Source organism: Xiphophorus hellerii, chromosome 23 (genome assembly GCF_003331165.1).
Source record: "Xiphophorus hellerii strain 12219 chromosome 23, Xiphophorus_hellerii-4.1, whole genome shotgun sequence".
NCBI classification, from domain to species: domain Eukaryota; kingdom Metazoa; phylum Chordata; class Actinopteri; order Cyprinodontiformes; family Poeciliidae; genus Xiphophorus; species Xiphophorus hellerii.
The window spans coordinates 3,215,382-3,230,696 of NC_045694.1; the positions used below are offsets into that span (position 1 = coordinate 3,215,382).

The 15,315-nt window shown below is 35.6% G+C and overlaps 1 protein-coding gene across 2 annotated transcripts in view; it reads right to left on the reverse strand.

Annotated features, from left to right (window-relative positions):
- The window catches only part of fstl5 (follistatin-like 5), a 187,758-nt gene that overhangs the window by 57,571 nt on the left and 114,872 nt on the right, over positions 1-15,315 (reverse strand). For both annotated transcript variants that reach the window (XM_032555148.1, XM_032555147.1), the window contains exon 7: positions 7,160-7,326. In XM_032555148.1, coding sequence (XP_032411039.1) covers positions 7,160-7,326 — 167 coding nt within the window. The remainder of the gene's footprint in view (positions 1-7,159; positions 7,327-15,315) is intronic.

Genomic DNA, 15,315 nt, shown 5'->3' on the forward strand with positions numbered 1-15,315 from the left:
AACAGACTAACAACAAATATTGTTATTGTTTAAAAATCAGTTCTTCTCCTCTTTTGAAATACTACTTATGAATTGTAGTTGGTGAATTTTGCATTAGAGTTAAAATGTTATTTGTCATTGGTGTAAATATAAAACCAGACATTCAACACGAAAGGAAAAATCAGATGTTTACTTCGTGACACTTTGCTACCAGGAAACACGTTCATTTCGTAGCAACAGATTAACAACAAATATTGTTATTGTTTAAAAATCAATTCTTCTCCTCTTTTGAAATACTACTTATGAATTGTAGTTGGTGAATTTTGTATTAGGGGTGCCCTAAGTCGGTACTCGAGGGTCGGCATCCTGCATGTTTTAGTTCTCTCCCTGGTTTAATGCACCTGAATCCAATGATGGCTCGTTAGAAGGCCTTCATGTCGGTGTTCTTTCATGCTGAAAAGGTTGTTGGTACTACAAGGGAGAGAACTAAACCGTGCAGGATGCTGGCCCTCGGGGACCGACTTTGGGCACCCCTGCTAGAGTTAAAATGTTCTTTGTCATTGGTGTAAATATACAACAGACATTCAACACAAAAGTAAAAATAAGATGTTTACTTCATGTCACTTTGTTACCAGGAAACACGCTCATCTCTTAGCAACAAATTAACAACAAGTATTATTGTTAAACAAAAGTTTTCTTCTGCTCTTTTGAAATACTATTTAAGAATTCCAGTCGGTGAATTTTGCAGAAGAGTTAAAATGTTATTTATCATAGGTGTAAATATATTATAAAATAGACATTCAAAACAAAAGTAAAAATCAGATGTTTACTTCGTGGCACTTCGTTGCCAGAAAACACGCTCATCTCTTAACATCAAATTAATAAGTACAACTTAAATTGTAGATGTAAGATTAATGTTTACACAAATGCACACTTTTAAAGTTTACCAATGTTTCTTTTGCTTGGCCCCCGGGTGAAGACTGAATTACTGGCAGTGTTGGATGATGATGCAATAGTCAGCAACGGTCAGCTTCATGGAATTACAGTAAGCTGCTTTGTCAAAATTGAGAGAGACTCTATTGGGCTCCAGGATACCAGCTCCCTCGTGGGATTAGTGTGCAATTTACTAGATCAGAACGTCGTCAAAAACTTTGAAAATAACCATGTTCTAAACTGGGAACGCCTGTGGGATTACACAGTAAACGTCTCATTTACTCACAGGAATATGACTAATCAATGTTGGCAGTGGATGTTCACAAATATTTCCAACAAGCAATTATACTAAATTTGTCTGCAAGGCATTTTAGAATGTGTTTGTGGGTGCCAGGTGCATGTGAAATCCACTCTTGTCTATGAAAAGAACTGCAGTGATCGACTGGAAGCTTGAGAGCCAAAAATAAATCTGGATTAAGCCACTGCATAGTCCATCAGGGGTTCAGCTGGATATGGTTTGGTTTGCACACGGATCTCAACAGTGTTCAGCTGATGCTGTGCATCATGCTGAATCACATGCTCTTAGTGTTTAGAGGTAATCCACACAACAGCAAAGGTTACAAAGTCAGGCTTTAAAGTGTCAACATCAAAACAACTGCATATGTTGTAAAAGCACATGAAGTACTTTCAGTCTGAGGATACAGATTAACTCAATCACTTTATGAAACTCCACAAACAGAAAACCAACATGCTGAGAGCTCTAGAAACACAAAACCATTCATTAAATGAATAAATTGAAGAAATGCAAAGCTTTTAGTGACAGTATCCTAGTGAAGTATTAATTACATTTATTCTTTTCATTGCTGCTTTTAAAGGTGGGGATGGAGGGAGTGTGTGTGGAGAGGGGATGGTGTGGGGACTCCGATCCTTGAATGGTTGTAAACAGCATAATGGTGTAGCATTGTTATGATGCCATGCTGAAGGAGCGTTTGAAAGAGTATGAGCTTCTTAAAGAGACAGAGGCCCAATTTTAAGGTGTCAAATTACAAAGTCAAATTTCTTTGAATTTGTAATTTGTTTGATAAAACAGCATTTTCATAGCAATGGAAGGAAACATAGTTACTTGATGTTGCTATAAAAATGCATAATACCCCAACCAATTAAACATGTACTTTTCATCTAAATTACTAAATCCTTTAAAACTAATTAAGAAGAAGGTCTCATTTGTCTAATTTAAATTTCTTTTCATGTCCTTTTATTATGATTTGATTAAAGCATATTTTGCTCAAATCTACCTTTAAAATAACTAGAGTTCGTACACATTTTCCCGTTATACATACACATTTTACAGTAAAGTTCAGGGATCTTCAGTGGGTCTCTAAAGGCTTCTGGCTGCATCTCTTTCTAAGATTTCCTAAAACACCTTAAAGGCATTTTGCGTTTTTTTAGTTGAATGTGTGAGATTGTCAAATTGACATGTGTCAATATGACAGTGTGATGTGTGTGTGGGTGTTCAGGTGGACTGACATGTGCCTTTAACTAAGAGACTGCTTTTGTCAGTCTAACATAAAAGAGATAGCAGTAGAGTGCTGCACGATTTTCATGCCTTGGTGATGTTTTCTATCACAAAAGAAACTCAGGAGCTTTTTCACAGTTTCACCAGTTTTACGATTACCTGTCAGAACAAAGCTCCAGTCTACTGGAGGCAATGAAGATTAGCACAGACTTGCAAATGTACACAAATGAAGTTACTGACGATACTAAAATCATCTAAGTGAGGCAGAACAAGGCTATTTTTCTAGTTATAGATAGGTCTAAAGCCTTCTTTAAAGTAATGTGTATTTTCTGGCCTATTTCAAACAATCCTGAATTGAAGAACTGAACTTCAAGAGGTTTCCTGGTGTTCATTGAGCTCCTTTAGATGGGAGTTTGAGAATTCCCATTCTTGCAAAAGCAAACCCAGAGCTTCTGTAGGGAGATTCTGCTGGTTGATTGTCATCATCAATGAAAGAGTGTGGTGGGAGCAGTGGCGGTTTATCCATCATCTTCTGCTGTTGAACTGTATGGATTGATCATTTTAGGATTTGAATCAAAACAAACCAGAATTGCCTGATGACAAGGCTGCAAACTAATCACACCAACGTATTGCTGGTGAGACAGCAAGTAATTTATTGCCTTCTTGGTTCTGCGCCTGTGATGTACATTCTGTCCCACAACTGCTCTGACTGCACCTGAAAGAGCTCACTTAGCTGCTATACCAAACAACCCAAAATCTAATTATTAAACTACATATAGAAATAAGTGTTACAAAAACACACCTCTATCCAAATTGTGCAGTTCTTCAATTCAGTATTGTTTGAACTAGGCCAGAATATACATATTACTTTAAAGAAGGCTTCAGACCTACCTATAACCAGAAAAATAGCCTTGTTCTGCCTCACTTAAAATCAGTATCGTCAGCAACTTCCAACCTGTTATCGGTTTGTGTACATTTGCAAGTCTTTTCTAATCTTCATTGCCTCCAGTAGACTTGGTATGTGTAAATGGTATACCATCAACCTGCCACAATCCTGTGGGCAGTAAATCTGCTCCCATATGTTTAAGTGTCCTAATTATGAAAATGAGTCACCCATTAGAGGTGTAGCAAGATTTAGAGAGCCACTGATAGAAGGATGCACCACAGCTCAGACCCATTTCTCATGACAACTGAAAGCATGTTCATTTGATGTTGCATTGTTAGGTGCTATATATTATATAAATTATAATGTTATAATGCATTTCTTCCATCCATCAAACCATGCAGGAAGCTGCAAAAAAATTGTGTCCAAAACACAAGAGATGAAAAACTGGTGTTTAAATTTTGCAGTCATTATTGTCATTACTGAAAAACCCCAGACAAAGCCTTTCCTAGAATAATGAACGTCTCTTGACAGCAGACTCTTTCATCCTTCAGTTGACATTTGAATTAAAAATACACAGAGCAAGATCTGATATAAATCACTCAGGGAACAGACAAGTATGTGCAAAGAGCAGACAGAGACCACCCATGTTCAGGACACCGAACTCTACTGCGTGTCTTCAGGCAATATCAAAAAGATGAAACAAAAGCTAGTTGTATTGAACCTACAAAAACACGAAGAGAAAAAGTTGTTTGCCAGGAATAATAAAAAAAAACACTTCAAAGCTTCTTTTGACCCTGCAAAGCTTCATCTCACTTTGCAAATCCTTCTAAAGACACTTACAGCGTTTTCAGTTTACAACTATTTTTACCCTCATATTGTTAAAGGCAGAAATATATCACAAAAAAATGACAGGATGAAGCATTTAGCAGAGAAGCTGTGGGACTCATACCAGCAGTTTGAGCACTGGTTTTTATGGGCGACACACATCATTGACAAACAGAACCAGCAGCTCATGGTGCAAAAGATGACTGGCAACAGCTGGGTGCCTCTTACTCAATTTAAGGGTCATCAACATTTAACATAACTTTAGTGGCTTTGCTGGATTCACTGTATCTACTGTGCCACTGTTGGTTTAATTATGCACTGTAATATCACACTCATCTTAGTGATTTCTGAAAAAAAAAAGTTTAAGGTAAATGGAAACTCAATCTGAACTTCATCACGAGTTTTCTTGCTTCTTTTGATGTGGAAGAAAGTAAAACAAATGTCAGTCTGGGGCTGTGCATACAGATGAACACACTCACACACACACAGTTATGAAAGAAGGTCCTTCCTCTAGGGCTGAAGCCCTTAGCTATCCCCTTTCATCTTCTCTCTTTGTCTCTGTCACTCCCACCATTTTCTAAACAGTCACCAAGAACACAATCTGACATATTGAATTATAGTCAGCCGTACAACACAAAGGCAAACCAATAGTAAAACAAAATAGGCTAAAATTGTTAGTTACTGCCAATACACATCAGAACAGGGGTCTGTGGATTCCTTTTCCGCTGGTGAAAGAAACCCCAGAATTTTCTTGGTTTTTGCTTAGTATGTGTAGCATTTATCTCACAAGTACAACTGAAAACTTGCTTTTTAGATCCATCATAGAAAATGTTTTCAGATTTTTGAAAGAATGACGAGATACTTATATTTTCTACTGCTTTTAAGATTGCTGCTAAAAACTATTTAAAGAAGCACAACTTCAGGATCTCTGGGGTTCCTGACTACATACCTATTTTTAATGTACAACTTTAAAGCAGAGAAGCTTTTGAAATGATGAAACTAACCAAATTGTAAATACTACATATTTGAGATTATCCAATAAAGTTAGCATTATTTAGGATTGTTAATAATCTAAGTTGCAATCTAATTTGTCTAGTTTTTTGTCCTGTTTAAAAGAGAAGATAGCGTCTCTTCAACTACTGCAGAATTTGGTTGCAAAAATGAAAAAAAAAGAGAGAGATTACGCCACACCATTTTTAAGTCTCTGCTATGGCTATCTGTATATTTTAGAATCAATCAGCAATGGCTTTTAAATGATTTTTCAAAGGCATTAACAATTAAAGTTCAACATGTTCCTTATATTACATATCCAAACTCCTCGGGTCTTTTGAAAAACATCCTGATGACAACTGAACAATAAAACTGGATAGTGAAGTATTATTTTTGGTTGTTGCCTGGAGAAAATTCTTTCTGAAGCTATGAAGGCAAAAGATATCTACTAAGGTTTTTAAAAGTTAATTACAGTTGTAATTTTATTATGCTTTAAGGGTTGAATACATTTTATTTACTTATTCAGTGAGTTTTATTGATCAATTAATAAAACCCATTAGCTGTTTAACTCGAATGTCAATTTGTTTAATTTCTTTTTATTTTTTTTTAATTACTTTTGACTATATTCTCTTATGAGTGTATTAGAATCTATGCTCTTTAGTATTTGTATTTCTGTACCGATGTCTCAACAACTCAGCTGCATTTCTTCTGTCCATCAGCCCAGATGGTCTTTATTGTCCCACGCAGATAAACCTGCATCACGCCTGTACAGCTACAGATTCATGTACAATTTGTGTTCTTCTTCAGAAGAACACAAAACAGTTTTTAGCTCAACTGTTTGAGCATTTTAGCTCAAACAGTTGAGCTTTTTGAGCTCAACTGTTTTGTTTCTTTGATTGTTTTTATTCATCATTTTCTGTTTGCCTTATTTAAAGTACTTTGTCCACCTGAAATGTGTATAAAAGTGATATAACAAAGACTGAATGATAATTTAACACATGGATATGTGAAATCATCAGAACTACACAATAACCCACTAAATTCTGAGAAGTCAAACCTTTTTCAGTCTGTTTAGATTAAAGGACCTCTGAGGCTCTGCTGTAATGTAAGAGTGAAGCTGAAATAACATTTCTGTTCTGTACAGCGACAGGTGCGCCTCTATGGATTAGACATATTTTTCTGTCACGTCCTACATATCTTGATTTAACTGAGATCTGGGGGGATAGAAGGCCACATCAAGTTAAATTCATTGTCATGTTTCCTCAGATCCTTATCAAACCATTTCTTGCCAAGTGACAGGAGGTATTACCCTTCTGAAATAGATTGGCGCCATCAGGGAATAATGTTTCTATGACAGCGGCTTTCTTGTTTATAATAATGTTTATGTATGTGGTACATGTCAAACATTCACATGACAGCTTGGCTTTCTCCCAGAGCAATTCTAGTGTCCATCTTTCCAACATAGGGACACATGGAGACTGAAACGAGGGCAGTCATATCTCTTTGTTCCATGATCGATTTCTGTAACTCATGATCATATTGGTAGATATGAGTTGATCTGATTGATTCAATACAACCTGTTATAAAGGGACAGCAAAGCGTTAAAAAGCTGTCCCTTTGGTGTAAAATTTTTAATGAGATGACAGAAAAGATCTTCATGTTGGCATGGATTAACAGAGTGCTGCCACTCCTCAACCTTTTTCTGTTCACTGATGGTCAGTTATTCCTTCAGCAAGTAGGAATAAATGTGGCATTTCTGTATTGAAGAACAAAAAAATAGACTAGGTTATTCTTATATACATCAAGGTTAAGCTGTAAAATCTCACATCAGCTGATCCCTATCAGAAACCCTTAGATCAGAATTTAAAGGTTTCCTTCATCTTTAAACCGCTTGCTTTGTGTAATATCCCTTCCTCTTTCTACCCAGAGCCACTCATAACTTTTTAATTAAGTTATGACTACTCAGTGAACACATTCTGCATTGAAGTTTAAAACAATTTAAAAAATGTAAAATATTGACAAGTTCTTACGTTAAGGTCCTCCAGGTTCAGGGGGTTGAGATACTGATTGTTCCTTTTCCATAAAATAGGCGGTCTCCGCTCTCCTGTGATGGCGCAGGTCATCACGGCGCTCTGTCCAACGGTAACTGTTGTGACACTGACTTTCTGCTCATCTGGGAGGTTCAGCAGGTAAACATCTGTTTAGGAGAAAAAAAACAAAGGTAAGAAATGATATTCAAGCAGAGGAAGGTAAAGTAATGTAGTGTGTGGTTGGTGGTCGTCTTCAAAGTGCTGGTGTGAGGACGCTTCAGTTGGACAGCAAAGAATTTTATTTTTGAAATGCAGCCCGTTTCAAAACAATTGAATTATGAGGAGCGTCAGCCCAAGAGGAAACAAAAGGTTACATCACCAGTTTGGTAGTATTTTGGATGGTTAATGTAAAAATGAATAATGTTTTTGATACCAACTGATATGAAATTATATTATAATATGTTTTTTAGCCATATCACCGAGCTCTAATGAAGCTTGAAGTCTTGCTTTAAGATAGACTGTTGGTTTGTTCTTAAGAGAGGGAACAGAGTAACAAGAAAATGTACTTCAGTTCCAATACTTCAGAATAATATTATTCAAGTAAAATGGGAAGTAAAACAACTTCTAAAAAGGTGTTTTTTCCAAGAACATACTGAAGTAAATGTAATTAGTTATTACCCACCTCTTAACACAAGTAACAGAAAACTGTAAATAAATTGGGCTAAAAGACAATAAATGTGAGATCACTCATTTTCCTGGTCAGATAAAACATTATCTAATTTTTGAGATAATGTTGCTCATTTTTGCTCATTTTTATTGTGTTTCTTTGCTTTCAAATATTTACTGAAAGTCAATAAGTTTACAGCTCCAATTTTTTGATACCTTGGCCATGAAAACAAACCCAACTCATTCAGGAAGCAGCTGCTCTTCTTTTCTGCTGACTGCAAACATCTCATCTTACTTGTGCTGCTTTGTAACTTGAAGCTGGCTTATTTTTAAACATGCTTGCTGTCCTGCAAGATTAACACAAGTACAGACTTTTTGTTGTTTCTTAGTTAAGAAAAGGGGCTAAGAGAAGAATCTGTACATCTGTTCAACTGACCAGAATTACCACATTCCTCTTCTCTGCATTCATGATTTAATTATAAAAGACCTGGTGGTCAGAAGGTAGGACAGCTTTGCTACCTGGTGCTTTGGAAGAGACCGTAAGGGCAGTGTACAATCATTCATTCTTTGGTATTATGTAATGTGGTCCATGAGATGATGATTTTTAATCTTTCTCTTGGGTAATGAACAATGGAGCAAAAGGAAACAGAGACTCAATTTGTTCTGCTCCTCAGGGCATGAAATACAAAATCTAATGAAAGAGAAGGTCCAACAGACAGTGCTCACTTGCCACAGCCTGGAGAATAACGATGCAAGCACCTTTAATTAAAGTGAGACTGCTGTCGCTCGGAGACCAGTGGCTTCTCATGTCTTTAAACTTGCCTTTGGTATGCTGTATCTGTGATTTTGTTGCATCTAAACTGAGAACTGGGAAAACTTTTTAGATGTTCACCAGTCAGACAGGAGACATCAGACGACTCGTTCCAAGAAGAAACTGCAATCACTATGCTGTTTCCAACGAACTCAGTTTGTGAGGTTGTATAAACACCTAATTAAAAGTCTTGCCTTAAAATTTTATTTGACATATTACATGAATTAAAAGTAGTCAATTAGTTACAGTGGAACAAACTAAAAACATTCCTGTTCTATCATTCTGCAGTCCAAACACATGCAGCACAGTTCCTGTCCTGCTCCATAATGACCACAACTCTCAGCCAACCCCTCTGTAACGGCTGGCAAAGACCAGTCGTGATGAGCACCTAGAGGCTGGTGCATTGGCAAGTACTTACATCAGACTGCATCAAATATTACAGGTGTTACTGCACAGTCCACAGCATATACAGTATAATTCAGAATCAAGCATTGCTAAAGAAAAAAATAACTTCAGAATTGATTGTGGCATTGGATTTTTGCAATTAAAGTGAGACCACAGGTTTAAAAAAAGTCAGGAAAATGTTACATTTACTCATTAAAACATACATGTAGATAAAAGCATTTATGTTCTTGTCCCAAAAATCCTTAATGCCAAAAGTCATTGAAGGGGTTGAGGAGACTCTGGTTCTTACATATGTATATAAAAGTTGATCTACAAAAGAGAGTGAGACTTTTTAAGTAAAGATGCAACTAATTTTTCTTTATTGAATGAAGATTGGTGTTTGAGTGGTTGACAATTTCGGCTTATCAGCATGAAAAACTGGGACTACTTTCAGCACAACTCTAAAGAGGATCAAAGGTTTTACAGTCCTTTCACAGTCAATCTTTGGAAAATTGTAGGAATATATTAAATTAATACAATTTGTATCTGCAATTACTGATGTGTCAATAATTTGTTACATCAAATTATTCCTATCTGTTTCCCCCGTTGAGGAATCCCAGACTCCACACAGCAGGAACTGCAGGTGTTAGCTTCTTCAGCTCACTCTCAATAAACTGCCTTGATTCACACTAACGTTTTGAGATCATTCTTATATGCAATATTATGATAACAGGTAATATTATGACCTCACTACATCAGGCTATGTGTGCAATTGGCTGTCATTAACACATCAAAATACCAGCACCTCTGTGTTCACACATTCACTGGGGTGTGAATGTTTTTCACCCCCCAGTTTTTCATTTAGTTTCAAAACACTTATCGGTTGACAAAGATTTACTAAAGATTCATTTACCAATTTGAATATATTCCACTACTATAGCCAATTTAAGAATTGGGTAACCTGTTAACAAGTATCAATTTCTCCTCCTCTGTAGATAGCTTGCATTTTCTCAAATAATTAATTTAGTAAAAACACATTTCTGTTGCTGTGCTCTTGTTCCATATTACACTTTATTTTTTTGGAAATTAAAATCTACTTCTCGTGTTTGTAACATAGTATGCAACACATAGGATACTAACACATAGGAATTCTGAAATCTGAAGAATTGTAAAAATAACCAAAAAAAAGTGAAACAGAAAAAAATATTCCTTAGTTAAAGATTGTTTCCTCCATATTTAACCACTGACATCTGCTGATAGTGTTACTGTTACATTTCACAATGATAGTTTGGGAGAGTATCCAATATAAGGAAGAGATTTCACACATATAAAAAAAAAAAAATTAAAAGCATACAAACTACCTTGGGATGAAACATTTAATCTTAGCAACAGTAGAAAAAATAAAGATAAAAGATTAAAGCCAGTTAAGAATTAAAAAAATGGATCTTGTATCAGTCACACATTAATAATTGTCCTTCTCCTAACACTGATAACTGAGCACATCCACACCCAATGTTGCCATTTGGAGCTCTTTGATGTGCTAAGGTTGCAGTGGGTGGATATGCTGACAAAATCTCCTTCAATAATGTCCTCCCTAACCATTCAATTACAGCCTCCTTGTATCTTAATGCTTCTGGAATACGCTGCGAGCAACAAACTCGATTTGCCGCTGATCCCTGAGGGGATAGAAATGTGTGAAGTTATAGTGAGAATTTAAAGAAGAAAGTAGGAAGACTGTCAACCAGGCAGGCTCCATCACAGCTTTAGCAGCTCGGTGGAGGAAGTAGTGGAGGGAAAAAAAAAAAAAAATGAGGGATAGTATCCGACCTGAATTAGAAACTCTTCAGGGAGATGGGAGTCTGAGCAGCTGGAGGTGGCTCGGCCCAGCTCCACCTCTGTGAGAGATTTATCAGTGGAAGAAGTAGCATTCGGGTTGATTTGAAGCCGGAGGGACTGAGCCCTCTGGGAGGGATCAACCTCCACCATCCAAACTGTAATTAGTGATTAACGGGAAAGTCCAGACTTTTGATTTACTCTGCACTTCTCCCAGGATGGGATGCTGGTCAGTGACACGGTGAGAGGTAAATCACCAATTGTTCTAGAGGCAACAAGCTTGTCAGAGAAAAACAGCCTGGGACTAGAGGATGGTGCAAAGGGCCGGCAGCATGAAGACAAATTACACCAAGGTTGCTTAACCAACCCTCTCACTCCATCCTCCATCATGCTCCGTTGAACTCCTTCTCAAATGCTGCTCACTCACTCACTCAGTTCCTCTTCACCAACTTTCAGTCCTAACACACTTCTCTTCGTCTCTATGACATTCATTTTTACTAAGCTCACACAGATATGTCATTTCTTTATCTGATAGTTTGAACCGCTGAAAGCAGATATTTAGATGCATGCCATAAAATGCATTTTTTATTCCTTAACATCTGAGATTAAATCAGACTGAGCTTTATTTCCATTTCAGGTCTTTTTGGAATTCTAAGATTATTTCTTTTTTGGTGATTGTCAAACTTATGCAAGTTTTGTTTTTACTTCAACTTCACATATTTTATTTTGTAAAATTGTATTTTTAACTTCAATACTTAGGGCAGATGTTTTCTTTTACAGAGTACCAGAGCCACCGTAATAAAAATAAACAGATACAATTACAAGAATAAGATCCTACATTCATAATACTACAAGAATAAACGTGTATGAGAATAAAGTCATAATATTACAAGAATAATGTCATGATATTATGAATTTCTTCTTGTAAAGCAGAAATCATGCATACAGAAACCATACTGTAAATACTCTAATGCTGGAATATTTTCTAAATGTTATCTGCAGTTTTTCTTCCCCCATTTGTCATTAGTTGCATAAATTATCTGAAAAGATTCTTGAACCATAAATGAACTTAAAGCATTTAAAAAGAAGTGCAAATGACGACAATTCATGCGTTTGCACTTCATTTTAAAATGTGTAAAAATTCGGAAACAAGGAAATTCAAAGCAAAAATACATGAAAACTCAATGTGGCCATAATAATTATTAGTATTCAGAGGTGAAATGAGTCAACACAAATTATAGAAACAGTTACTTGATCACAGGCTTCAAAAACAGCCATTATCTCAACACGGTCTTTCTTATACATGAAAGTTGTAGTAAACACATTATGTATAATAATATTCAATATGCAGTCACACCATTTTTCAGACCTTAAATATTTTTGCCCCTGAAAACTGGAACAAAACAAAGCAACAAAAATCTTAATTGGGATAAAGTCAGTTGCAGGATAAAAAGAATACATGTACATAATGTACATAAATATATTGTTTAAAATGTTTTGTTTAAATTTTTAATCTAGCCCTTGATTTCTAAGTCAATTCATATGTAGTATTTCAAACCGGACACCAAGCAGAACTCAGATGCAGAATTTTCACTACATTTGTTGTAATTAAGCCTCTGCAGACGTACCTGATATTCTGGATCAGTTTCAGTTTACGTCGAGGAGAATGTGACACAGCTGGTGCATCTCCTAATACTCACTGAAAGACCTGCTGAACAGACATCTGACTGTACTTTCAACATATTATGTCAAGGAGGACAGATACTTTTCTTCAGTCCAATCAGTATAAAATTCAGTTTTAGTTTCTATCACAGACATTTGAGAAAGGAAGGGCAGCCTGGTGTTAAAGGCTGGCAATGACCTCAACATATTGAGTTATTTTAAATCAAAATTAGATTTTTTTCCATTTCACATTCATCCTACTTTTAAAGTACAATTCACTTTAAACAATTAAAGTGAAGCAAGTTTTCACTTTAATTGTTTGGTTTTATTCATACTCAATTTGATCTTGTAATATAATCTATAATTTTCTGTTTTAATTCTCTTATATTTTATATCTCATCATTTAGTTTCCCCTATAGAGTTTTTATGTAGAATTGTGATGTTTTCATGACGTTTATATTGTCTCTTGGGAATTTCTCATGATATCATTACTCTCTATTAAAGTTAATTACAATCACTTTATTTACTTGGCTCATCATTTTGTTAAGTGATTGAGCTACATTATGTTTTCTTTGGTTTTAAATTCTATAAATCACATTATGTTTGTTGGGCTACATTGTATGAAAACGTGCCTTATGAATAAACTTTTAAAACTCTACAGGAAACAGTTTGATCTTAAAACCAAATTGGTTAAAAGAAGAAAAGAATAAAATATTCCAAGATGATTTAATATTCTGTTTCGACTCTAACACAGGATTTCTAATCAAACTCTCATGCTTTGACCTTAAATAATTTTGATCATGAGCACTCTTTCTGCATGTTATATTTGTATTTCATCATAAAAAAATAATGAAAAAGACTACAATCTGGACCCTGTTTATCTCAGCTTCACATCCTTTAATTTCAACCTAACAAGCAGATCTGTGTTTGCTTTGATGGCTTAACTTCAAATCTGCATCATCCGCCACACTGCATAGGTGAATTCATCAGTATGAATCACTTCATGCTGATAAAGAACTAAAACATAAGATTCTACACCTTTGATGCGCAATCTGAACATCTCCACTTAAATTAAATTATTTTAACACTTTCAACAGAGTCGATCACCGACACGACGAGCGGTCTCTAGAGGATTAATTCTTGTGCTACAGTTCTTAACAGGTTTTTTTTTTCAGGAAAGAACAACAGTGTTTTGGCAGAGAAAAATACGTTATTTGAAGGGATACTCATCTTTGTTCTCCTGAGAACAAGCCTGTGCATAACATTGAAGTGTCAGGTATTTATTTTAGCATTTCAATTCAGAAAGGAAAGCTAAGATTTATTACACATAATGATCTATTTCAAGGATTTTTTTTTGTTAATTTTGATGAATATGGCTTACAGCAAATGAAAATGCAATTCCTCATATAGAAAATTAAATTCAACCAATAAAAAGATTTTGATAAAGAAATGTGAGTGTGTACCAAGGAAAATAAAGTTCATCCTCTCTAAAGTTGTAGTTGCTGTCTGTGCTTTGAGTTTCCGACAAACTGTTAAAATGTTCATTGCTTCCCAATCCTCTCAAGGCTTCCATATTCCTGTTGCTTGAGTACCTTTTGTTTTCATTCCACTCACCTTTCTATTTCTGAGAAACTGGATTTTCTATTAAAAATGAACATTGATCAGAGACAAAAGATCCAACTTTGCAAAGCTATTAAATGCAGCTGCTAAAGCAACCTGAGCATCCACAACTCTCATCAGAGTCATCAGCTGATCGTCTTTATGCCACTGCAAGCATGGGTGGCACAAAAAGGAAGCTGACTACTGACTGCAAATACTGTACAGTGAATGTACATTCCACAAGGCAGATGCTTTGTATTCTTCAAAGCATTTTTAGGTTTCATTCCAGTCCGTCCAAACTTTATTTATAAGCACTGAAAACAACCTGAACAGGAACAAATTGCTGTACAGCTAAATAAGTTAAAAAGCAAAAATCAAAAGCATTAAAAGTCACAAAATACAAGGAATCTGCCTAAAAAGCAGGATGAAAATCATCTAAAAATATAAAAGTGATGTAAAATCAACATCTATAGCATGTTAAACGTTAGCGTAAACAAATGGGTTTAAGAGTTTTAAAACAGATAGAAGAAATGCCTGTCTAATTTTCAGGAAATCTTTTCACAATTTGGTAGCTGCTACAACAAAAGCCAGATCCAGATTTGTGACAACTGGCTTAATATGCTGGACCAAGCCATCTACAAACATGTTGGGGTCTCAGGAGTGGGTTTACCAAAAATCACCACTTTGTCATTTTTGTCAATTAATATATATTTTTAAATTCGGCTAGTAAAATAACAGTCAGCCTGTAAATAACATTACAATTTATTAACATGCACCTGTATCCTGCTTCCATTAACCTTTGAAATTTTGGGATCACTGCAATACTTTTACAAATCTCCTTAGTGAATGCATTAACTCTGGCTGATAAGCCTCGAGTCTATTTCTAAAGCAGCTGTAAGGAGAAATCCTGAGAGGCCTTCAGCATCAGTATGCAGCAGAGCTTCACAGGATGCTTAATTGGACTTATTTTATCTCAGCTACCATGTGGAAAACTTATAAAAAAGTGTAGCTTTCTGCAATAACTGATCACAGATCTCTTAGTCTAGGCTGTGTTTAATGTGTTTGTCATATTTCTGCAATATAACATCGATTTAGACGAAAGTAAATTGTATGGTTCTTCATTTCTTGTTTAGTAATTAGTGACAAAGCTTTCTTTACAATGAGACAAAATCAGACATCTGGTTCTGTGTGATGTGTGACA